Source organism: Lepidochelys kempii, chromosome 5, assembly GCF_965140285.1.
Source record: "Lepidochelys kempii isolate rLepKem1 chromosome 5, rLepKem1.hap1, whole genome shotgun sequence".
NCBI lineage: Eukaryota > Metazoa > Chordata > Testudines > Cheloniidae > Lepidochelys > Lepidochelys kempii.
The window spans coordinates 91735766-91761852 of record NC_136384.1 but is presented as its reverse complement, the minus strand read 5'-3'; the positions used below and the strand labels follow the sequence as shown (position 1 = coordinate 91761852).

The window sequence follows — 26087 nt, the reverse complement described above, 5'->3', positions numbered from 1 at the left end:
GCAGGGGTAGTGGGCGGGGGGTTAAATGTATGCAAATCATTAAGGACATAGGTACATGGGATGAACTGCTTTACATCTGTCAAAGCCAAAAGGCCAAATTCAGCCCTTGTGAGGAGTCAGTTAAGACAGCTACACAGAAAGCCTTATCCAAAGTTCACTGAAGTCACTGAGAGACTTTCCATTAATTTCAATGGCCTTTGGATTTGGCCCTTGCACCTAATATGAATTTGAGCCCGTGTATTCTCAAGAAAAGACTAATCTTGCTTTGGGCCAGAACCAGAAGTCAATATTTGCATTGTATTGTTATATACATTCTGATATCAAATTACTTCTGTTGTGGCTATGACTGTAAATTCACTTTGAAATATATACATATATTTAAAAGTAATACTAAAATAGTGTTGAGATTACAGAGGGTGACAAATTTTATTCTTCTGCTTTATTTGTATAGTTCAGAGTTTATATTTTAAAAAGGTGTTTAATATTTAAGATGAAGCACTAGGTTTTGTTTTCACCTCAGACGAACAGTAAGTCTAATTGTCACATATATGTTCTCAGTCAATCAAGTTGGAGGCATACGAAGTGAGCGGTTAAAAAAGCACGCCAGGCTTCTGTTACTGATCTCCAAAACAAATATTAGTTTTGCACATGAACATTTTTAAAGTTGGGGGAGGTTGTTATTGAAACATTAAATATAATAGTACAGCAAATAAGAAATATATTGTGGTCATCCACAAATATTTTGGATAACTACTGACATGAACATATTATAGCAGTTGAGGCAGTAATTGTTATAATCAGAGTTTCTTAACCGTTTCCATTCTAACTCACAATTTTCAGTCATTTTTAACTATCTCAAACTTTTACCTTTTGGACTGAAATTGTTGTGGCTTGGTCCCTAGTGGGTTTTTAATGCTTCATCAAAAAATGGTTTTGTAGCATGAGAAGAATGAGAAAAAATTACTTTCTTCATTATAAAAAAATGCAATCTTTGTTTGTTTGTTTGTTTGTTTTTGTTTTTGGAACAGTCTTAAATAGCCAGAGGTTGAAAGTTGTGGTAGAAATGGCTCATATTGATGACAAATGCCTTTAAGTGTTCCAATAAAAATTATTCTCATTTGATCAAGTTATGAGCCTTAATACATTGTACACTTCACATCCCCAATAGGTTTTGTATAAGCTTTCCCTTAAATTCATAGGCTGCCTGATCCATTTCCCAAGGAATTCCGTGGAAAGACTCCCATTGACTTCATTGGGCTTTGGATCGGGCCCCATGTGTGTGATTGAGGAATGCTACGTTGGGTATTGATGTACATGATTGATTTAAATATTCAGCAAAAATTTTAGTGTGGATGCACAAGCTGAGGCTTTTGCCTTAAAGCTTGCACAGTTTACAGAGTGTAACAGTAACCCTCCTCCAATCGCTGTGTGTTTTTTAACATGTGGAAAGGCGGAGACCAGGTAGGGTGACCAGATGCCCCAATTTTATAGGGACAGTCCCAATATTTGGGGCTTTTTCTTATATAGGCACTTATTATCGCCTTTCCCTCTCTCCATGCAAATTCTCTGGCTTTAACAAAAATGTTTAAAAAATGTACGTGCTCTGTTCCAGAACAAAGAGGTCACTTGAGTTGAATAGGAGGTTGGAGCTCAGCTGTAGGAGCATTGCATCACAATTGAACAACACTAACTACAGTAAAAGTTGTAAGTCAACACTCTCAGGTCCTGATCCTGAAAAGACTCAGGTCTTTTCTACTCAGATCTTAACTAGAGCAGCCATGTGCACTATGCAGGGGTGATTTCTAAAGTGCACTGACGTGTGGTGCATTAATTGCTCTGTGTAGACCCTGCTGGCACACTAAAAGTTCCCCAGCATGCTTTAGTAGAGTGCCTATTTGAAACATCCCACATCCCAGTATGCATAACTCCACTGTGTAGATGTGCCCTTAAATGTGTACTTGATTTTGCACATTGTGAGTAATACCACTGACTCTGATTAAATTATTCACGGTGTATAAAATTAAACATGTGTGTAAATGTGCAGAGAATGAGGGTTTATGTCTTCACATTACTATGCATGATATTATTTGAATGATGAGGAAGGTGGAGATCTGTACATCAGGTCATTCCACGTTCTGCTACGCTATGTTGATGATCTCAGTGTTTGAGAGATTTGGGGCTTTATTATTTTAAACAAAGAGAACCAGATAAACTACTGTAGCACAATATAATCAAGACAAATCTGGTCTCTTCTATCACATTGAGCATGTCCAATAAAGAGGATATTTGAATTGTCTGAGACAAAAATGGTCTTCCCGTGAATAATTTCACACACACACTCTCTGTCTCATTCACTCACTTTTTATTACAGTGTTGCACTTGTCCTTCTCCGATCTGCAAACCTCCTCCTGATTTGTATTTTGATACTTTTATAAGCTGTAAGCTCTCATACAGTTTTCCTGTTTACGGTAATACCAGCTCAAAATGTCATCTGGTTTCTCATCTCAAGTAAAAATAATTAACATTTATGTTTACTTCCTATCCAGCCTAAATACAGCTGTCGTCTAAGTATTAGACACCCCATCAATGACTGTCATGATGGAAAATGATTGTCATGCAGGACCCTATGTGATTAATATTTTTTATGCTGCATTTTTTGGGGGTTAAGTGGAATCACATTCCAACAGTAATGCTATATTTATATGGAATTTGAAGGAGCATGTTTGCAGTGAGTAGCAAGTGGAGTTGGTTTTTTCGTTCTCCATTTAAGTGATGTTTTAACCTATTGTCAAATACCTAATCCTGTGTAGACAGAGCACCAGGCTTCAACACCAACTCTGAGAAGTGTGTGTGTGTTTATAAAAATAGCAATCATCATAAATCCCATTTGAAATTCCATCACCAAAAAATCAGCACTTCTGCCACTGAAAAAAATTATTCCTGAGAAGTACCAGCATCTAAAAGTTGGCAATGAGGAGACTAAACATGATAGTGCTTCCTTCCTCTTTTGATACAGTCACTCAAGATGAAAAATCAGAACTGGTGAGGTTTAGTTTCAATAAGCACCCAAAAGTGTGGAGGTGAAATCCTGACCTCGATTTCATTCTGAATGCTTACGTAGACATTCACTGAATGTACTGATAGACAACTGAAAATGACCCGCCTGCTCTCATCCATGCCTATGTGATATTTCCCATTCCAGCCACTGGTGGTTAAACATCCAGTTTCCTCTGGCTGTCCAGCAAGCCCACAGGACTCTACTCTGGCTCCTGCCCATCTCACACCCCCATCCTGCTATGGCATGAACACTCACCTACTGGTGGCCTCAGGTTCCTCTGCCTTCTATTCAGGGTCACACACAGATTTTGGAGGGCCTGTGACAATATCTGACACAGGGCCTCCATTCTTCCAAAGAAATTACCACTGGGCGTGCAGGTTGTGTGGGAGCGATGGTTGGAGAGGCACTAATCCTGCAGCAGCATCTCCTGTCCGTTAGGGCTGGACCCAGCTCTCTGCTCCAGGCATTATGAACTGGTTTGACTTGGCTGCTGCTCAGGACTTAAATTCTCAGAGTATTTCCTGGAGCCCCCCGCCAGAGGCATTACGACTCAGGGAGTCAGCCCCAAGAGTTTAAAAATATTTAATGGAGCTTCGCTTCAGACAGCTCCAGCTGAATTTAAGCCCTGCTGCTGTTCTGTCATGACCCTGTGCACTAGGTTGTTACGCCACTCAGTTTAGGGGCCCTCTCAAACAGGGGGCCTGGGAAAACTGCTCCCCACTCGTCTATCCCAGGTGGACCTGCCTTTATTCGGCTGATCAGCCACTGCAGAAGGCCTGAAGGTTTCCACTTCTTTTTGCATTCTGTGATGCACTGAGTAACTTAAGGCACACCAAGCTAGTTTACCTGCTTCTACTTAAACTAAAGTCAAGTGTCAGCCGTTTTTGTTTGTAGGTACCTGGCTAACTGTGACGTATCTAGTTTCAAAAGGTGAGAGCACTCAGAGCCTGGACATGACAAAATGATATTTGGTATGAGATTGTTTTAAACGAAGTTGCAGTGAACTGGGAGCAGCCTGTAGACTTCTCACTTGGGAATGGGACTTTCAAATGTCACTATCAGAAATGAGGCCAGACATTCAAGTGAAGTAATCTTCAGTGTAGGACACTCACAAAGATGGCAAACCTTCCAGAGATTATCCTCCCATGGCACCAACTATAGTGTCTAAAACCTCACAGGCACAATGGCTAGCCATGCTGTAAAGGTCACTTTTTGTGTCTTGTGAATTTTACTAATTCTAGCGAGACATTGTAAGCTTCAATCTCATTAGCCCCTTCATTGAGACCAGGACTTTTCCAGGATTAGCATTCAACAATCAGGCATGGCTGCTAAAGTTACCAAACTGACACACCAAAGCTGTTGAGATAGGACTGAAAAGGTGCAACCTGTAAATGCAGTAGTGCATAGCTATCGAATCTGTTAAATCGTCACTCAGCGAGCTGCTCAGTACTTGGAATATATCAGACCATTACTGTTATGTTTTAACGATTAAGGGTGGAACTTCTCACAGTAAATAACACTGCCTTGTTGATAGTAATGTGAAAGACAAAAGTTCAGGACCAGAGATGCATAAAACATCAATGGGATTGCAAGGGTTATGATTTACGGCAGAATTATTCCACTGCTTGGATAAGAACCTGCTCTGAAGTAAACTTTGGGACTGGAAGAGGCTAATTCTGCCATGAGTTACACCCAGGAAAATTCCATGGATGTCACTGTAGTTGCTTACATGTAACTGTGAAAAATTAGATCTTTGCTCTTGGTTTCTTATGTAAAGAACCAAATCTTGGCCTCAGTCAGAACAGTGTAAATCTGAAGTAATTCCACTGACTTGAGTTTCCCCGTACTAGCTAATTCAAATGCCTTATAGTTACAACAGGCTCGTAGTTACAATCCTCCTTTCTCCAGTTATTTTTTTAAAGACGTTCTTACTATAGCGAAATGACATTCTTGGCCGGGGTGTTAACTAGTTCCTGTGTGGTTTATCCCCTGGATATTTGTGCCACTGGCTAAGACACAAAGCCAGGTTTGCTTTAGAAAATGTGAGGAAATCTGTGTCCTTCATATGGGTAGCTCCTGGTGTACCAGGATATTTCTGATGTCTTTCTTAATCACTCAATCATCATTTTCCTCTTGTAGGTGTGTACTGCTCTGTATGCACATAGAAGCGCACATGCCTGAGTGTGGAAGTTTAGATGTATATGTTAGGCAAAAATCTGAGTGACATAAGGGGATGCATTTTTATTTGTAAATAAAATAATGACACAAGCTTGTGCTTCATCAGATTAAAATGAAATGTTTAATCTGAACCGAAATTAACAAATTAAATATCATCTTCTTTTGATAATAGAATGTTGAAAAATAAGGCAGGGTTAGGGTAGACTCTAGTGAAAAATAATAAGTTATGATACTTAGCTCAAATGTCATTAATGTAACATTTATCCTATCTGTATGTGCCTTAATTCAGATTCTACTAGATAAAACTGGAAAAATACACTAGAACAGTTTGTTTTAGTGCAAAAGAAGCTGTCCACATCCTTGCTATGAATTAATGAGAAAATGATTGATTGCTAGTACAATAATCCACAACAAATGTTGATTAAAACAGACTAGCATTTCTCTCAGTTACAGTAGAAATGACATTGTTTCCAAGCAATGCAGAGTTTTCATGCCTTTTGTCAAACAAATGCCTATAAGAAAATGAAGTGCCTAATACTATATGATAGTTAATATTGAGATGAGTGGGGCAGATTCTGTACCACAGCAGGGTGCAAATGGGCCTATGAAATAATTACTGTAAACTGATTGCTACTGATTTTGCAAATCTGCAAAACTAGCAAAAATTAGTTTACAATCTGTAGCTTCAGTCCTACAGTGTATTGCTAATTGCACGTATGATGGTGATTTTTTTTAAAAATAGGAACTTTGAGAGTAACTCTCCTATATGCCATTTTGAAAACTGACAGTTTCATTAAGATATATGTCTAAAAAAAAAAAAGTCACACCATCTTATTAAAGTTGAGTCAAGTATTTTGCTTAGTTTTCTGTGCCCTCCAGTTACAAATTTTGTTAGTTTGCTAAAAGTCAGTTTGTGGCTTGTCATGATATTGCTACCTCACATTCTTCCCAGAAACCTGCAAAGCAGTGTGAGGACTTCCTGGGCCATGGGTCTGGGATCAGGGAGAGAGAGCAAGGAGTGTTGCCAACTCTTGTGATTTTTGGTGTTTCTTCTTAAAGCCTTAACTCCTGGAGTCAAGTCATCATTTCGGGTTTAAGTTAAAAAAAAAAGCAAGTTTCTAGCCCTCTTGGTTGTGGAGAAAGGCAAATGAAAAGATCTAAATATTTATTATTTTTTAAATCTCAGGATTTTAAAGCCAGTCTCATGGTTCTGGGTGGCCTGGCTGCTGAATGTTTGAGGTTGGCAACTCTGGGGCTACCTGACTGGTACAATTCTGATCGAGTGGTGAGCAGGGAGGACACACAGAGAGGTGGAGATAAGCAAACATGCTGGCCAGCAGAGCTGAACACCAGCACAAGAAGTGGGGAGTATGCTACAGCAAATAAAGGGTTGTAGCAAATTACTCCCTCTTGGAGCAATGGGAGAGCAGAGAAGGAATGGTGATTCTGAATTGCAGTTCCTCCTTGAGGCTTTTCCTCCATGATTAGGGCACTGAACAAAGGCTAAATCATGCTTAGTCTCATCTAGGCCCGATCCTGCACCTATACCAACAGCAAACCTATTTGCTATGGTTCTCATCTTCCATTCTTGCAGAGATCCCCACACATACTGATGGCTCTAGGCATGTTTACGAAACTTAACACACACACCAATATGAAACCAAAACCAAACCCCAATGAGTGGACTGTCCAGATCAAACCACCTGCAGTCAACAATACTGCCCAAAGTAGTAATGATGAATAATCATTAATAACCTCCCACGTCTAGTTACACCATATCCAACATCCCTCCTGCTCACTAAAGGTCTGAGGAAAAGACAGGCTTCTTGACACCCCTTACAGGTTAAGAAATCCAAACTCTGTTAGTCTAAGTGGGGAAGCAAGAACCCCTTGAAGAAAATAAGATGCCAGCAGTCTTCTCCATTTTAAATAAGGAAGCTTGAGGGTCTCCATTGGTCACAGTGGTGATGCTGTTGCAAAGAGAGAGGCAGTTTCTTATCAAGCTAGGCCCCAAGTCCAGGCACCAAAGAATAATAATTATTAGAAACACAGAGCTCAAAATTTATAAACAGTTTTGCCCTTCATAAAAGTCATCCTGGCTTAGGATGACCAGATGTCCCGATTTGACAGGGACAGTCCCGATATTTGGGGCTTTGTCTTATATAGGCACCTATTACCCCCCAAGCCCTGTCCCAGTGTTTCACACTAGCTGTCTGGTCACCCTATCCTGGCCTAATCCTCCAACTAAACAAAAAAACAAAATAGCAATCAATCTAAACAATAAGAAAAGGAGTACTTGTGGCACCTTAGAGACTAACCAATTTATTTGAGCATAAGCTTTTGTGAGCTACAGCTCACTTCATTGGATGCAGTGAGCTGTAGCTCACGAAAGCTTATGCTCAAATAAATTGGTTAGTCTCTAAGGTGCCACAAGTACTCCTTTTCTTTTTGCGAATACAGACTAACACGGCTGTTACCCTGAAATCTAAACAATGTTCAGTCAAAGCCTAATTAAATGGAAAAGCCTGACTGCATGAGCGGAACCTGTCAGACTTGGACTCAACTGTTCAACGTGGTTCCAAAGGTGGGAATATTTAACAGAGAACACCACACTGCCAACATTAGCATGTTCAGACACTGACAGCCAAGATGTTCCAGTGAGCCTCAACTATCATGGTGGGATAATAAGGAAGGAAACACATTTATATTTTTTCCAATCAAATCATGCGTTTAATGCAGAAGATATTTATATATTTTACTGGTCAGGCTAGATATTTACAGATTCAACTGCACATTTTATACAGCTGATTTGGTTGGATACATTACCACACAGGATGCATGACCTTTTTATTGTCCTGCAGACTTCCGTGAAGGAAATGTTACGCACGCCAGTAGTTATGCTTCACTTTTCTTCAGCTGGGTAGCAGATTTTTGCATTTTAGTCCATCGCAGTTTGAGTCCTACACATTTTGCTAATAATCTGGCTGCATATTTCCTTTGCCCAGCGCACAAAATGTAACACAAAATAAATTCGGTAGAAATTAGAATCTTTATCACCTGCTGTTCATCTGGGTTCTCAGCAGGCCACTAATTTCTTTAGTTTTTATCCAAATGAAATAAATGCTTTCAAAGTCTGAAGTCTTCAGCTTTAAGAGCTTGTTTTCCTTGCCCCCTGGAAAGTTCAAAACCAAAAAGAAATTAATCTCCTTTCCATTTTTTTGTAGAAGTGAACCTAAAAGATCACCATGATCCAGATTGACATTCATGAAGCAGTGCTGATCTGCACAAAATTGATTATTTTCACTTAGTAAAAGAGAAAAGCAGAAAGTTGTTACATTTTCAGCAAAATGTTCCAATTACATTTCACCACTCAGAACAGTGTGTGATCTTGCACTACTTATTTGTGTGATTACTGCTTACTCACACCAAGATGCCCACTGCTGTGAATGGGACGACGGACATGAAAAAAAGCATTGTACGTTCTGGTCCTTAATTTGTAAACTTTGTAGCTTGAGCATCCTACTGTATGCAAATTCAACCAGTGAAACGTGCTTTTGGATGTTTGTTAAAAGAAAAAGATCTGAACTGAAGTATGCATTTCGGTTAGCAAAGCAGTGTGGAATGAGCTAACGTGAAATGTGCAGCCTAATGGCTAATGCATATAGAGTGCCAGCCTCAGGAGTTGAAGCAGATACTTCATTAGTAAATTTGGCAGCTCAATTAGGCTCTGATTAAGCAAACCATCCCTCTTCAGCAAAGCACCCAAGTACATGCTTAAAGTTAAGCACATACGTAATGCGGAATAATGGATGGATGTGCTTAAGAGGTTTTCTGAATTGGGGCCTTAGCCAAGGACACTGTTGGATCAATAAAACAGGCAGAAAAACTGTTAAACAAGTGTAACTTCAATGACACCATTGAACTGGGCCATTTGCCTCAGTTGTTTGACTATTCAGCTCCGTCAAAAATCTGTACAGCACTTTGACTTGAAAGTATGTAGCTAAATCAGTGACATGCACCTGACGAATAATACCATACAGTCACACTATGTTACAGTGACTGAATGACATGTCTCCAACTCCATGGTGTCTGAGAAATTCAAGAGATGTTCATTTTTTAATATATATTGAAAGCATTTTGTAAAATAATTTAAGTGGATTAAAAAGGAGATTCCCTCTGTGAAATCTGTAGGAAAAAAATGTAATTTATAAAAAGAACTTCATTATTAAGAGCCAGGGTGTGATTCTTGCTCCTATAGAAGTTAATGGGAACAGGAGCAGACCTCTGGTTCGGGATTCCTTGCCCCAGTGGGAGTTTTGCAGAAATGTAGGTCCTGAGGAAAAATAATAATATGTAGACACAGAGAACATGAGTGAAAAATAAGAAAAGAATAAATTCCAAAATATATAGTTTACATTTCAACACATAATGAATTCAACTTTGAGACATTTTTCTTTTGGCATAAAAAGTCTAATAAATCTTAAGGTAAGAGAATCCGAAACAAATGAAAAAAACCTCATAGCCAAAATGATTCATAACTATATCAAACATCACATTCTCTCCAATTCATTACCAGTGATTGCATCACAGTTAAGAAGTCTGTGCTTGCTTGATGTGCCTGGTCTCAGACAAAAGTGTTCCAAAGATCAGCTTGGAGAAAATGTTTGATTGCTAGTACAATAATCCACAGCAAATGTTGATTACAACACTTGTATTTCTCGCAATTACAGTAGAAGTGACATTGTTTCCAAGCTATGCAGAATTTTCATGCCTTTTATCAAACAAATGCCTAAAAGAAAATGAAGTGCCAAATACTGTATGATAATTAATATCAAGATGAGTGGGGCAGATTCCGTACCACAGGGGGGTGCAAATGGGCCTTGAAAGGGTCAGAATTTCTCCAGTGTAGAAAGGAAAGAAAGATGTGTAAGGGGAGTATTGGAGTGGGATGGGGAATGGCTAGAGTCTTCTGGGCTATGGAAAAGCTCCTTGTCAGCTGTGGAGATGCATGTCAAGGGGCTGCATCAGTCCAGAATCCAAACAGGAACTCTTCTGAACTATGCCTTCTGGGCTATACTGCAGCACGGAATTCGGGCCAGTGACTCTGATACCCATCGGCACAAAGGAGATTCTGCTGATCCTGTGAAAAATGCTTTCAAGAGGCAATTATACAGCAGCCTCAGGAGGAATCCAGACTATGCTAAAATGTGAATAAATCCCAGGGCAGGATGTAGATGAAGCTTGGTTGGGATACACTCCTGAATTATGGGCAGTCTGAGGGTCAGAGAAAAAAATGGAAGGTAACTTTAAAGTGTTGCCAGCAAAAAAAAAAAAAAGAAAAATCTAGCACCTACAGAATACTTTGCACCTTCAAAGCACTTTGCAAACAATTAATTAATCCTATTGATATCGCTCCAGTTTCTCGTTGCCCATAACAGTACTTAAGTCAGAATGATAATGCTGTACTCCTCCACATAATTGATATAATTAATTAATTAATTTCAGTTTGTGTACACATTCTTTATAAAGGAGCTCCAGTCCTTTGATATAGGCATTCCTTGACACATTTTAAAAATACATTTATACACATAGTCTATTCCAGGTTTCAGAGTAACAGCCGTGTTAGTCTGTATTCGCAAAAAGAAAAGGAGTACTTGTGGCACCTTAGAGACTAATCAATTTATTTGAGCATAAGCTTTCATGAGCTACAGCTCACTTCATCGGATACATTCAGTGGAAAATACAGAAGATGTTTGTTTTTATACACACAAATCATGAAAAAATGGATGTTTATCACTACAAAAGGTTTTCTCTCCCCCCACCCCACTTTCCTGCTGGTAATAGCTTATGTAAAGTGATCACTCTCCTTACAATGTGTATGATAATCAAGGTGGGCCATTTCCAGCACAAATCCAGGGTTTAACAAGAACGTCTGAGGAAGGGGAGGGTAGGAAAACAAGGGGAAATAGGTTACCTTGCATAATAACTTAGCCACTCCCAGTCTCTATTCAAGCCTAAGTTAATTGTATCCAATTTGCAAATGAATTCCAATTCAACAGTTTCTCGCTGGAGTCTGGGTAATGTGCAAGCAGATCAAAGTCCAGACTAGTAATATATATATACTAGGTGCTTTAATAGGGCCAGTTTCACAAAGCTGAAAACAATTATGAGCCAAATCTACCAGGAGGAAGAATTTAATAAGAAAAAATGTGAATGATAATTGGGGATCATTTAGGAGTACCTTATTAGATGCCCAAAATTCAGAATTCCATAATCAATAAGAGAGCTGTGCTGGTTAAAAATCTGGTCTGGTGTAGAGGGGAAGTTAAGGTAGCTTTAAAAACTAAGCGTGTGTGTGTGTGTGTTGCAAATTTAAGAAGGACATGGGAGAACTGTCAATAATGCAGAAAAGGCAGAAATGTTCAATAAATATTTCAGTACTGTATTTGTGGAAAAACAGATTACATAATCTCATATGGTGATGATAACACTCTGTATCACTAGTATCTCTGGAGGACCTTAAACAGAAGCTACTGAAATTAGACATTTTTAAATCAGCAGGTCTGGATAACTTGCATCCAAGAGTTTTAAGAGAACTGCCCTGAGGATCTTACTGGACCATTAATCTTGATTTTCAATAAGTCTTGGAGAACTGGGGAAGATTCAGATGTCTGTAAGAAAGCTAATGTTGTGCCAATTTTTAAAAAGGATAAATGGGATGACCCGGCTAATTATAGACCTGTCAGCCTGACACTGATCCTGGGTAAGAAAATGGAGCAGCTGATCTGGGGATCAGTTAATAAAGAACCAAAGAAGAGTAAAGTAACTAATGCAAACCTAAATGGATATACAGAAATTAGGCCCTGTCAAACTAACCTGATATCTTTTTTTAATGATATTGCAAGTTTGGTTAATAAAGATAGTAGTGTTGACATAATATACTTAGACGTCTGTGAGGCATTTACTTTGTGCTGCACAACATTTTGATTAAAAAATCAGAATGATATAAAATTATCATGGCACACCTTCAATGGATTAAATTTAGCTAACTGATAGGTTTCACAATGTTACTAAAAAGGGGAATCATCATCAAGCTGGTTCCAGGGCCTTCCTGCAAGGATAGGTTCTTTGCCCTGTGCTATTTAACATTTTTAGCAGTGACTTGGAAGAAAATAGAAAACCATCACTGATAATGTTTGCAGGTAACACAAAAATTGAGGGGGTGGATAATAATGAAGAGGATAGGTCACTAATTCAGAGTGATCTGGTTTGCTTGATAAACTGGGTGCTAATGCAATCCTGGGATGCATAAACAGGGGAATTTCAAGTAGGAATAGAGAGGTTATTTTACCGCTCTGTGTTTGGCATTGGTGTGACCTCTGTTGGAATACAGTGTCCAATTCAGGTACCCACAATTCAAGAAGGATGTTGATAAATTGGAGAGGGTTCAGAGAAGAGCCACAAGAATTATTATAGGAATAAAAAATATACCATTTAGTGATAGACTCAAAGAGCTCAATCTATTTATTTTAACAAAGAGAAGATTAAGGGGTGACTTGTTTACTGTCTGTAAGTATCTACATGGGAAACAAATATTTAATAATGGGCTCTTTAATCTAGCAGAGAAAAATGTAACATGATACAGTGTCTGGGAGTTGGAGCTAGTCAAATTCAAACTGCAAATAAGGCATAAATTTTTAATGGTGAGAGTAATTAACCACTGGAACAATTTGCCAAGAGTCATGGTAGATTCTTCATCACTGACAATTTTTAAATCAAGTTTGGATGTTTTTCTAAAAGATCTGCTCCGGGAATTAGTTTGGGGAAGTTCTATAGCTTGTGGTATACAGCCAGTGAGACTAGATGATCACAATGGTCCCTTCTGGCCATAAAATCTATTAATCTACAAGCCGTTTCTTCCCTCTGAGATGAGTCAGGCATTTCTGCTGACCACAACTGTGGCTGTATCGCACAGGGAGAGACAGGCAGTTTTCCAGATAAGTAGTTCCCAGGCCATTTAGGGTTGGTAAGTATGTATAGGTGTGTGGCCATGTGTATAACAGGACACACCATACGTGGACAGGGTATGACTTTTCTAAGGCTATTAGGTGGATGAAGGCACCACACATACAGGTTTTGTATTAAGTGAACATTCACTGGATCCTGTCTTTAGTTAACACTGATGCCAACAATGACTGAAGTCTGTTATCTGCAGATGCCTAGGGAGTCAGTTTAATTGAAGTGCAAAACCCCTACAGGGGAAAGAAATAGCAAATAACCTAGGTCAAGACTCTATGGCACAGCCTTAAATTGTTATAGAGCACGGTTTTCAAAAGAATTTAGGTGTCTAAAGATGCAGATAGGTGGCTATTAGGATTTTCAAAAGCACCTAACAACATTTGATGCTTAACTCTTGTTGAAATCAATGGAAGTGAGATGCCTAATCTGCTTGGTGCTTTTGAAAATCTCATTAGCACCTTTGAAAATCTGGCCCTTGGAAGCCTAAAGGCTGTTGAATGCCAATAATTCAGTGAGACAATAGGACCCAATGAAATTCAAATGGACAGGCCTCCATGGGACTGCTTTTTGTTGCATCTGAGGATCAAGATCCAAATTAAGGAGATGTAAAGGTGGATTAAAACCAGCTCTGCTCCACCCTCGTACTTTAAAAATCTTTCCTAAACCCAGCACTGAGAAGGAAGAACAGAGTATCTGAACTTTTATCGATATCAAACCTCCAGATCCAATTATTTTCAAACTTGGGTGTTTGGAATCTGTATCATAAGAACATAAGAGCGGCCATACTGGGTCAGACCAAAGGTCCCCTAGCCCAGTGTCCTGTCTTCCGACAGTGGCCAATGCCAGATGCCCCAGAGGGAGTGAACAGAACAGGTAATCATTAAGTGATCCATCCCGTGTCGCCCATTCCTTGCTTCTGGCAAACAGAGGCTAGGGACACCATCCCTGCCTATCCTGGCTAATAGCCATTGATGGACCTATCGTCTATGAACTTATCTAGTTCTTTTTTGAACCCTGTTATAGTCTTGGCCTTCATAACATCTTTTGGCAAAGAGTTCCGTGGACTGACTGTGCATTGTGTGAAAAAATGTTTCCTTTTGTTTGTTTTAAACCTGCTACCTAGTAATTTCATTTTGTGACCCCTAGTTCTTGTGTTATGAGAAGCAATAAATAACGCTTATTAGTTTCTCCACACCAGTCATGATTTTACAGACCTCTGTCCTATCTCCCCTTAGTCGTCTCTTTTCCAAGTTGAAAAGTCCCAGTCTTATTAATCTCTCCTCATATGGAAGCCATTCCATATCCCTAAAAATTTTTGTTGCCCTTTTCTGAACCTTTTCCAATTCCAGTATATTTTTTCGAGATGGGGCAACCACATCTGCATGCAGTATTCATGATGTGGGCGTACCAAGGATTTATATAGAGGCAATATGATGATATCTGTCCCTTTCTTAATGATTCCCACCATTCTGTTTGCTTTTTTGACTGCCGCTGTACATAGAGTCAATGTTTTCAGAGAACTATCCACAATGATAGTTCAAGATCTTTTCTTGAGTGATCTTTCCCAAATTCTGTTGTTTGGATTCAAGGTGTAATTTTGACTTATTATAGAGAGTTTTGAACAGTAAACATGAATGTGCTTTCATATTTTGTGCCCAAAGCCTGAAGGCGTGTGACTGCCTTAATAAAAAATAACTGAAAACAATATTAACCAAAGGATAACAAGTTCCAAATAGAGCAACAAAGAACAGAAAAAAAAACAAAACAAAAAAGAAACAAAACAAAAAAAATCCATCCCTGCATTTAATAAATAACATGAACAATTTATTCAGACTGAACCATGCAAGAGGAGTTCATTGGTGTCATTCCCATTCACATCAGAAAAATACAACACCTTTTGCTATGATTGGCAGTCTGTGCTCAAGAGAGGTTTGGGACTGAAACAAAAGTGGGGTTGCAGGCCAGGATTGGGCTGCATTGAAAGAGTTTTGTGGGGAAGCTTGCACAGCACCTGCTTGTAGTGTAATATACTTGGCTATGTAGACTCCACACAGTACAGGAATGTACAAATTGCCTTACTGTATCAAACCAGTAGTCCTTCCAGTATCCTAAAAGTTTCCGCAACCAGATGCTACAAAAGAAGGTGCAAGAAACCCGAAGAGAGCATATACACAATAACCTGCCCATAGAGAAAATTTCTTCCTAACCCCCAACTGATAAAGGTTAGTATATTCTATGAAGCATGAAGGTTTATGTCCTTTTTTATTGTAACCCTATGTAACATAATTATGAATGTTCTTATGATCTATATTCCTCCTTCTCTGCAGATAGTGAAGCCAAACTACTATAGCGCTATCCAGGTGAGACTGGCAGGATAGGGATGAGGGTGAGCTTTGGGACTAGCCCCTAAGGCTTAGCCGTTAACTCACCCCATGACCATGCCACCTTTGGCTTTCTGGTTAATCCTGGCCCGTGGATGCAAGAAAAGTAGTATGAATGTATCACATGATGAATGGTGCATTCAGTGTAGTTTTAGAACATGTGGCTAAGGATTCTCAGTATCCTTTGGTTTTAATCTTATAGATGTGAGATAGAAACTTTTACTTAATCCTCATCAAGCCATGTAATTCAAAGGGTTGTGTGCAAGTGCCCACCCCCATGCCCTAAGAGCATGTTTCCCTTTGCTCATATCTAAACCATTTTGTCTCTGGAGATCACACAGGTGTCACGCTGCTTCTTTGCACGCAGATGTAGGAAATCACAGTGCAGTACACCGAGAAATAACTTTAATTCAGCCGTTGCTGATAATCCTTATTCTGTTGGAAAGTGACCTTCTTCCACCTAATAAAAGTCTTTTATGTTATCTAGCTGAGCCAACTTGTTTGCCAGCTGGAATCATCTCTGCAACTAATGTTATGCTTTCTGGGGATATTTCTTACCAGTTTGTATAGGATTTTATGCTTATGATTTTTATGTTTATCCCATTTTTGCCACAGCATTCTTGAGAAGCCTGATGTTGGGCCAGCCTGATGAATAAACATAATGCAAACCAAGGCAGGTCTTTTAGAATTAAAGAGAAAGAACAAAGTTGCAACTTTTCCTTGCAGTAGTGGCTTCTCTCCAATGGCTTGATCCAAAATTGATTTCCCATTAAAATCAACAGAAGTCTGTCTGTTCCACTGATTTCAGTGTGATTTGAATCAGGCCCAAGGTGCATAAAATAGAACATTTCAAACAGCAAACTGCAGAGTTAAATAAACCTACAATATTGGGGTTTTGTGCAGTGATTCTTAATAAATCTAACCCCATGAAACATTCTGTACATTCGCTCTACATGCTGTGCTGCCGTGGGAGGTCTATGCTGGGCTGGTAAACGCTCTTGTTTCATGTGCATGAAGGATTGCAATGTACAGAGTCATGTAGGAGGGCGTCAAAACAGAACAAAATGCACCAGCAGCAGTGTAATGGAAGCTTTGTCGTCTCAACCTTGGATATGTGTTGGAGATTAATCAAATTTGATGCATCAAAAGGATACAATTCTTTTTGTAAAAAGGACTAGATGTTATTTTTAATAATACAAAGTAAGTTTATGGAGAAACCTTGGAATTTTACCGGTGCTTTTTTGTGTGGTTTAGAGAAGGGGGCTTTGCCCAAGAATATGATACTTATTTTGCACCATATAAAGAGGGTTGTTATTGCAAAATCATGCCCACCCTCAGTAAATTCTTGGCCTCATCAGCTGTATATTTCCTTCCAAACAGCCATAAAAGTCTTTGAGGGAACATTTTGCTATGCTGTATCTGAGTTTCCTGTGTGTGTATGTAATATATACAAACACAAGTCAGAATCTGTGTGGTTTGTCAGCTAAATCATCTCAAGTGCTGAGTTCTTGAAACTCAGTTTGCTTGTTCCATGATCTCCAGTGGAGCAGAAAAAAACCTCAGCTGACTACGCAAAGGTTAGCTGAGTGTCCTGAAACTTTCCTCAGCGAGAGAGAGAGAAAAATCAGAGAAGTATTGAGAACAAAATGTCTTTCTGCATGAGCTTCTTGCTATCCTAAGATGTTGCATTCTTATTGAGAAGAGAGAGGGACAGTTATTTTGGAGGAAATGCAGTCTAAAATACAAGAGAGGATGACTTTTAGACTGAACACTCATCTAGAAGCTCAGGCTTTTGTGGTGAGGAAATGGATACTGTATACCCCTTGATTTAGAAACTTTAATATGAACATACTCAGGCCACAGTCATGAACTGTCCCTCACCCCCTCCAAGTCTCCATCCTGAACTACTCTGTAGTCTTAATTTTAGCAAATTCTCATAAGTCACATCACAGTTGCAGGCATTAGCTGAACTTCTAGCTGTGCACAGTATTTTAATAGTCTGAAAAACACACCATCATTAATCACACTAAGAAAGTCATATATCAAAACCTGCTTGAACCCATTCCAGCCAAAAAGAGCTTGTGCTGTTTTCTTTGCATCTCTGATCAGTGGCAACTCTGCTTGTCTCTGACAACAGATTATTTGGAATTAGTTTTTATAAATTAAAGAGTCATTTAGTATTGTGCAGCTGAGTGGTTCTGCAGCCTGGTGCCGCTGAATTATTGAAATTCCCTTTACATATTATTGTTTAGATAGGGAAAATTGCAGGGTGACCATGGATAAAATTATTCTTTTGGGGAGATGAGATTTATTCAACATAATTCCATTATTGTAATCCACAGAAGGGGATGGTTTGATTCATCTAGGACAAGAGCTCTATTTTCCCCCTCATGAAATAAGGCGGTAAAGGAACCTTTAAAAAAAAATCTGAAATTAATAATGTATGAATTTTAAAAATTGAGTTCTTATAACATAGCACATAAATACAGAGAAATTAATACATCTAGTCTCTTAAAATGATAAGTTATCATAATAATGAAAATATAGAACAAAGGATATACTATGGAAACTCTTAAAAGTTTACCAATTAGCTTTGATAAATAGATACTATTACCTCTGTGTTAACAGTATTCACGGTACTTCCCCATGCTTTATTATAAGAAATATATTTTAATACTGCAAATTCAGAGAATGAGTAATTTTGATCTCTAGGTGTTATCTAAGGCAACTGGCATGTTGTTATGGGTGACCAATGTTCATGGCAATTGTCATAATAAATATAAACTCTTAGGCACAATCACTAATAAAAATCATTAGATGGGACTGACATCACAAAGCTGAAACACATAAATCACACTCAGACAATAGGGGAAACTACAGGAAAAATACAAAAGCCCATGGTTTGCACATATACAAGCAATAACCAGAAAAGTCTCCAATAAGTGGCACCCTATGAGACAATGATGTGTACAAATTTTCCTCTTCAAGACAAAGAGAAGGAAGGAGAGGGTGGGGGGAAGGCAGGATATTGAAGATAAGAAAGACAAAAGGGCAGGCCCATTGGTCAATTACTCTTCATATCATTATGTCTCCAATTAAGGCAATACTTTGCCACTGTGCCACTCCAAATTTCAGGAAATTGAAGTTACTGAATAGCTTTCTACCCTCCCTGATAGTGTGACTGCAGAATTTGGGGTTCAGAAGCAAAAGAATTTGGGAGAGCTACCATTGCTTTTGATTACCTGACTTGTTAACAGCTGTAGTGTTTGATTAAAGGTCTTTTTAATTGCATTTCACTGGAACAATTTGCTCATTGCTGCTTTCCTTCCCACCTGCATTTCATCCTGACAGCCAGATACTTGAATGCGCTTGTCAGGTTATGAGGGAAATTCTAGACACTTTTCTGCCAAGCCAGAATTCTGGCCACAATTAAGGGAAATGGAGGTCAGTGTGGCAGGGCCTTATATCTGTAGCTTCAGCCACATGTTGATATGGCTTTATAGCTTTTAAACTGAAGTTTATCATCTCTCTAAATGTTAAAGAGGGAAGTCCCCTTGAATCCCTGATGGCATTCAGTTATGGTCATGATTATAAAATGTCTCTGATCTTTGAGGAGTATGTGAGGATCAATAAAATACAGGACAGCGGAGGAACAAAATGCTCTTAAGTGTTTTTTTGGGGGTGGAGGGGTTCCTCTGCCCACAGCTATGCCACTGGAGATGTCTGTGAGTAAAGAATGGTGACTGCTTATGGGGCATGGAGCAAGAGAAACTTAACAACAAAGGGAAAATCATTGGTTCAGATGCTTAAATTAATTAGCTGGGATTTCAGAAAATATTCATGACTTGCAGTAGTAGTAGAAATGTAGATAAGAGCTGCTGCAAGATTTTCTTTGTTTTATTAATGTGTGTGTAAAACAGTGGCATCACTGAATGAGGAACTCTAAGGCTCAGTGTTCATCATAAGCCAAAAGAGAGGAATTAACCCAAAAGTTACTATTCTGTACCAAAGTTCTGTTATTTTATTGGAATAACAGGCGCATGTACTGTCTCAGTGAAAGGGAAGACCATGCAGGGCTTATATATTGATATATATGTCCAGTAATGAAAAGCTAAACTTCAAAATCTGGGCTGGGTTTTTTTTTGACTGCTTCCGTTTTCACTTGTGGAGAATAACAGATTTTCACTGGAGATGTATTTGAGTCACACTGTTCAGATGTGGATACAAAGTCTATCAGCGTACAGATGTAGTCCAAATCTTGGATTTTGGTTCAAGCCCTTCTCTTGCTTTTACCCAATCATGCTAACAATTTTTGCTATTGATTCCTGGCACAATTGATGCTGAGTTCTGGCTTCCATTCTCAGGCTCTTTGCAGTCGCACATAACTTTCCAAACAAAGTTCTTTAGAGATGAAATTTTCTCTGCTTATTAGCAGTCCAAAGGTAGTGATTGCTGGATAAAATTGAGAAAAACTCATTCTGATTGAAGTTAGTGGAAATCCATGCTGGTGTAGAGATCTGCCTGCATGCTTCTTTTTTCAGGCTTGGCACCCACTCCTTGTGTGCTGGAAGTCTTGAGTGCTTGGTTCCTACATAAAAATGCAAAGAGATAGAGGAAGTAGGCTCCTTGTATCTTCTTTTCTCCTTGTGTATTCATCTAGGACTAGGATAATCTAGACTTTATTATTTCATATTCAGCACAACCCCATCCCAAAGCTCTTTGTTAATTATATGTTATAGTTGAGATTTTAAATGCACAGAAGTAAAGCTGTTCAAAACACAAACTTTTCCTTTCATGGGAAATTTCAACATTTCAAAGTTACTTTCCATTTCAAAGCAGAACAAAAGTCAAAACATTGGCCATTTTCATGAAATAAAAAATTCCCAGAAATTTCAAATTGGAAATGTTGACGTGGAAATTTGACATTTTCAACAAAATTTAAATGAGTCACCATTTTTAAATGAAATTTTCATTTCAAATAAATATTATGACATGGATTTCTTTCTTCTGAATCAACTTTTTGTAACCAAAAATCTTATTTCATTTTGAAATGTTGATTCAAAATACAAAAATTTGTTTTGATTCTTTCAACTGGAAAATCAAAAAGTGTAATTGAACTCAAGATTTCCCTGCAGAGAATTTCTATTTCAATTAAGCTACATTTTACAGTGGGAAATTACACAGGGCTTAATGCTGAAAACCATAACTTTGAATGTCCTGACATTTTTGCTTTTTAAAATATGAAACATTGTGTCACATTATTGCACTTGTTTTCCTTTAATTTCTTTGCTCTTTTGTTGAGGTAGGGGAAACTATTAAAAATGCGGTTGCATATATTTGCATGTGATGTCATACGGGGCCAGATCTTCTGGTTTTCAAGGATGACCCTCCATTGAAGTTGATGGAGCTGTGCCCATTTAGACCAGCAGAGAATTTGGTCCACTGAGTGCGATCACACTATTGCACATTGGAATGGATGCACACACATCTGTGTGTATCTGGGTTAACTCCCTGCATTCCAGCGTGTTGTTAGAAGGTAGTGAGGGACTGTCTTTTTCAAGTGCTTATACATTTATTATCTTCAAACTAAATTTCTTCAGATAAGGCATCTGCCATCATCACAACCTAAACTTGTGGCAAGTTTGAAGTTTTAAGGAAACTAATTTTGAGTTATCCAATAGCAAAAAATGCTATAACTATTGTTTTTTACATTACAATAAATACAAAATAACAAAATGGAATTTTACCATATTTTCAAAATAAACCAAACCAAACAACAAATAACTTGGATGGGGGGGGAGGAGTGGAATTTCATCAGGAGAAATGTCAGCCCAAAATATAAATGTTCTTAAGTAATCCCTGAAATTAGGACTCATAATGAAAATGTCTTCCCTCCAAATCCTTTTACCACTATCATAACTCTCACATGCAGTATTTATATTGAGTCTCTGTGCAATATATTTGGTACACTCTATGAGAAAAATAGATTACGCTTATGCTATAAGGGACAAATATATTTTCTTGTGCTTGACTATTCAGTAATGCTGGATTTTTTCCTTCTTGTCTGTGTTGGCATTCTTTTCCTTAAAAGGAGAGGAAAGCACAATTAATTATTATTTATTACTCCTTGTTTGCATTATATTAGCACCTTGAGGCCCCAACCAAGGTCAGGACCTCATTGTGCTAGACATTGTACTAGCGTATACTAACAGCTAGTCCCTGCCTCAAAGAGCTCTAAAGCTAAGGCCCTGATCCTGCAGTCCTTTGCCCTCTGGTAGATTGTTGAGCCTGCATGCAACAAATTGCTGAATCAGGGCTGAATGGACAAGACAAAGGATGGGGGAAAGAAGATTTATTGTCCCCATTTTATAGATGGGGAACTGAGGCATGTAGAGGTTAAATGCCTTGCCCAAGGTCACACAGGAAATCTGTGGTAGACCCAAGAATTGAAGCCAGATCTCCTGATTTGCAATCCAGCACCTCAGCCAAAACCATCATTCCTCTCTGGTATGACATTCCCATTGGCCTCAAAAGCAGAAAGTTCTACCCAAGGAGATTTTCAGTTGAATTCTGCTGTTGATCAGTTTCTTTCTCACCAATAGGTGGAAACTGACATCCCGGTTTCTCAGGTGACACAAGGAACGATTCTGCCATCCCCAAATGAGGCAGGAAAAACACCATACAGAACAAGGATTTTTCCATAAGAAACTGTACCATAGCAACTGAAAAGACCTTGAAGCACATGCTCACACTTTCTCTGCTTGTTGCAGCCTGTTCATTGATGCAACAGGATATCAGAAATGTGAAGACCTGTTTTTTCTTATTCCTTTGGTGAGGATAATGAATGCTTTAACCGTTACTGCTTGATCATGATGAATTTATTGCAAAATTCTGTAATCTTTCCAGATCCATATCTAATGTCCAAGCCAACAGCCACCACTTGTGCACTAGCAAGTGTTGTCATACTGCAGCTGAGGGGGGTGGGCGGGTGTGAAGGAACTGAACCACCCAAACCTCCATAATAAGAGTCACAGACTTTTGAAGATGTAGGATCAATAACCAAATGGGACGCAGAAGTGTTTCCATCAGGCAGACAGTTGTGCAATGTGTCACATCAAAAATAAAGCGTAGTCACTAAGAAGTTGTGAATAATAAGCTAGCAAAAGTTTGTCTTTTTTTTTCTACAACACCCTCTCCCCACCCATCCCCCCACCCCCCCAAATGGTTGCCCAGCGTAAAAGAGAAGGTCAAGGCTGCAACAAGCAGCTATGGCATTGGTTATGATGCAGGAAAATAGACAATTACTTGCTGAATTATGGACAGTATTTAATCAGAGTGGTGTGATTGGAGCTTTCTCTAGACAGATGTTTGGCCAGTTGCTGAGCAGCTGTTACAGGCTGTTCAAGATTAATGAATCTAAATTAACAGTACCTAAAATGCTTAAGTGGGAAAATGGGAGGAAATCTGAATAGTGCTACAAATCTGCTGAGGTCCAGAGATTTCCTTTCTTTTGAACTGGAATGGCCTAGTCATCCTCTTTTCCCTTTTATCCAGAGTTCATGATACTTCACCCTTTCCATATTTAATCTTTCCCCTGCTTCCCTTTTTCAACCCCATCAGCCTTCAGCAATTCACACTGACACTTCTCAGTGCAGACCCTAACCCTGTGCTGAAAAGACTTCTCACTTTCCTGCCTGACCAGTGACAAACCTCATATATCAATAACATGTGGTTAATTCCTTCTTTCTATTATTTCCTTTTGGCTCAAAGAAATAACTTCTCAAGGTAATAAGGATATTTTGTCTGCAGCAAGCTGCACCTCTTGTGATCCTTTGTTAGACTGGCCATTATGGGTCTCATCCAACTCCCATGGAGGTCAATGGAAAGTTCTCATTGATTTTAATGGAAATTGGATCAGGCTGTCTTACTAAAGATGGGCCTGAACCACAGAAGCCCAGACCTTGTTCTGGAGATGAAGAGTTATGGGATATTCTGAGCTGGAGCTCTGAGTCTTGCCCATCTGTTCTTAGAATCAGATCACTCTCTTCTCAGTAGCACAAAAATATATACATTCTCCCCAGATTGCCTATAACTACTCTGCTTGTGAGAAGCAAGACTACTTTTAAGAGAACTCTGGTCAATAATTTTGTTGAAAGAAAAGGAAGAGGTCCATCCACTGAGAAGATTCACCTCACCTGTAAGAAATGTGTGAATTGCCAGCATTGGAATGTAATTTATCATCTCTCCAATTTCCGTAACAACAGGACTTTTTCAGAATCTGAAGTCTGAAGACGTCACGTTGGAATACTGTGAAAGAGAAGCATTCCAGGCACTTCTATTCAGAAATCTTGACTTGTTTACATTTATAAAGGCATGGAAGAGAAAATATATCAACAGTTTTTGGAGTGCTGGATGTATAATATTAATCCCCAAAGGCTTGTTTATTTCTTCCCAGAATGATATATAAAAGACTGTAAACCAACACCTGAATACTGGAATAAGAGAATAATGTTTCACAGTTAACAAAGTAACAGACTTAGCATGATTTTCTTTGGATGCATGGCAGGTTTTTTTTTGTATAATACTCTGAATTTTCTAATACTTTCAAGATATTGGGCCAGATTCTCCTATCACAGACATGGAGGTAAATCTGGAATAACTCCAGATTTCATTGGAAATTACTCCTGATTTGCCCCATGTAATTGAGGACAGGATTGGGCCCCATCGTGTGTCAGATAACAGTGATGGAAACGTAAAAGGTAACAGTGTTGTAAAATCCTTTTGTCAGAGACATTTTGTTCTTCCATTTGTTCTTATTTCTGAATGTATTTTAATACATTTAAAACTTCTCTCTGAGGTCAGAAGATCTAGAAACATAAAAATGAATGAAACCACATACTGTAGCTTAGTATATGTTCAGACTTCTCTATGAAGGCATTGAAGTTAGTGGCACTTTACCCAGGAAGGAATTTAAACCACTGTTTTGAAAACAGAATGTTATATAAGAACTTCATATTATTATAGTACTTAGTACTTATATCTTCAAAGCCCTGTATAAACATTGTCTAATTAACCCTCAAAAAAACCCCACCATCCTCCCGTCAGCTAAGTTAGCAACTATTATCATCACCATTTTCCAGATGGAGAAAATGAGACATAGAAAGATTAAAGGATTCACCCAAGGCTATATATGAGTCACTGGCAGAGTTGGTAATAGAATCTCGGAGTTATGACTCCGAATCCCCTGCTCTGTGTGTTTCTCTAGGCTTCCATAGACTTTTATACAGTCACAGTCAACCTTATAGCTTCTCTATATTTTGTCAGTAAGGAAAATTAAATTAGTAAATTTTTTTGGATTTTGCATTTTTGGAACAGGCAGCGAGGTACTATTCTCACGTCTAAGGAAATGTTTAAGGGGGCCAGTATGACCAAAACAATGATTATATCAATACCCTAAACTATAGTTCAATTTTAAGATATGTTTATGGAAGGACGTTACAGAGACCACTTTAAATGGTCTGTTAATTGTTGTTTTAGCGTCTAACTCCTTCCCATTCTCTTTAAAACTCCTCCAGGAAGTTATGCAGACTAGACGCACAGCATGCCTAAAAATAGTTTGAGGTACATTCTGGTTGTTGGAGTATAAAAGATAAAACCAAGCGTCCTGATTCTTTATCATGCACTGCCACAAAAAGCACGCTAAATGGAGCAGCCTTTCCTGAGGCCAACTTCAAACTCCCCCTTTCTACTCCTGGTAACATTTGAAGGGGACAGGAGAGCCCTGAATCACTTATAAACCTCTGTAAATGATTCTATTAATCTACCATGATGACACCTCTCTGAGACGGAATAATAACTAGGTGCTTCATTTACCTCAGTGTTTTGACTTAGTACAGTCTGTGTTCGCTATAAATACGCAAATTCCATTTCCTTAGCTGCAAGTGCCAGTTCAGAGTGAATTATACCAAAAATCCATCTTTTTTAGTGGTAACAATAAAAACTACAGTACCTTATATTTTCTTTAGTGATAAACTCCCCCAATTGACTTGCATTACTCCTAACTGGTTACACATAACAGCTAGTTATTACTGTTTATGAAGTTACTGGTTCACAAGATGTCATAACAAAGTAACTGAATACAGGGTAAAGGAACCCAGCTGGTACATATTGCTGTATGCAAAGGTTTCAAATTCAAAAGGACCAAGAGAGAAAGACCTACATCTGTACCCATTTGCTGTGCTTCCTGACTACAGAAACGTTAAGTGTACTGCAATGTCATGCCGTACAACAGTTGTAGTGAGGCAGTGGAAGTATTAAAAACTACAGCAGCCATATAGATGATAGGCAGAAGGTCTTCCCTGGTTCACACATTTTGCTCGCTTGAAGAGACCCAGGAGTCGCATTTACCTTCAGTTCAGTCTACACTGAGTGTTACAGAAGATTCAAGTGCA

At 38.7% G+C, this 26087-nt stretch overlaps 1 protein-coding gene across 4 annotated transcripts in view; it reads left to right on the top strand.

The window, feature by feature from the left end:
* NTRK2 (neurotrophic receptor tyrosine kinase 2) overlaps positions 1–26087 on the top strand; it is a 272799-nt gene that overhangs the window by 163744 nt on the left and 82968 nt on the right. The window contains exon 14 of one of the 4 annotated variants that reach the window (XR_012159057.2): positions 22239–22467. The exons of 2 other annotated variants lie outside the window; for them this stretch is intronic. Coding sequence is in view for 1 of the 2 variants with exons in the window: in XM_073345043.2 (XP_073201144.1) it covers positions 22239–22249 (11 nt within the window). In the remaining variant the exon portion in view is untranslated. Of the gene's footprint in view, positions 1–22238; positions 22762–26087 lie in introns of those variants that run through there. One more of the 4 variants, XM_073345043.2, reaches the window with a different exon arrangement.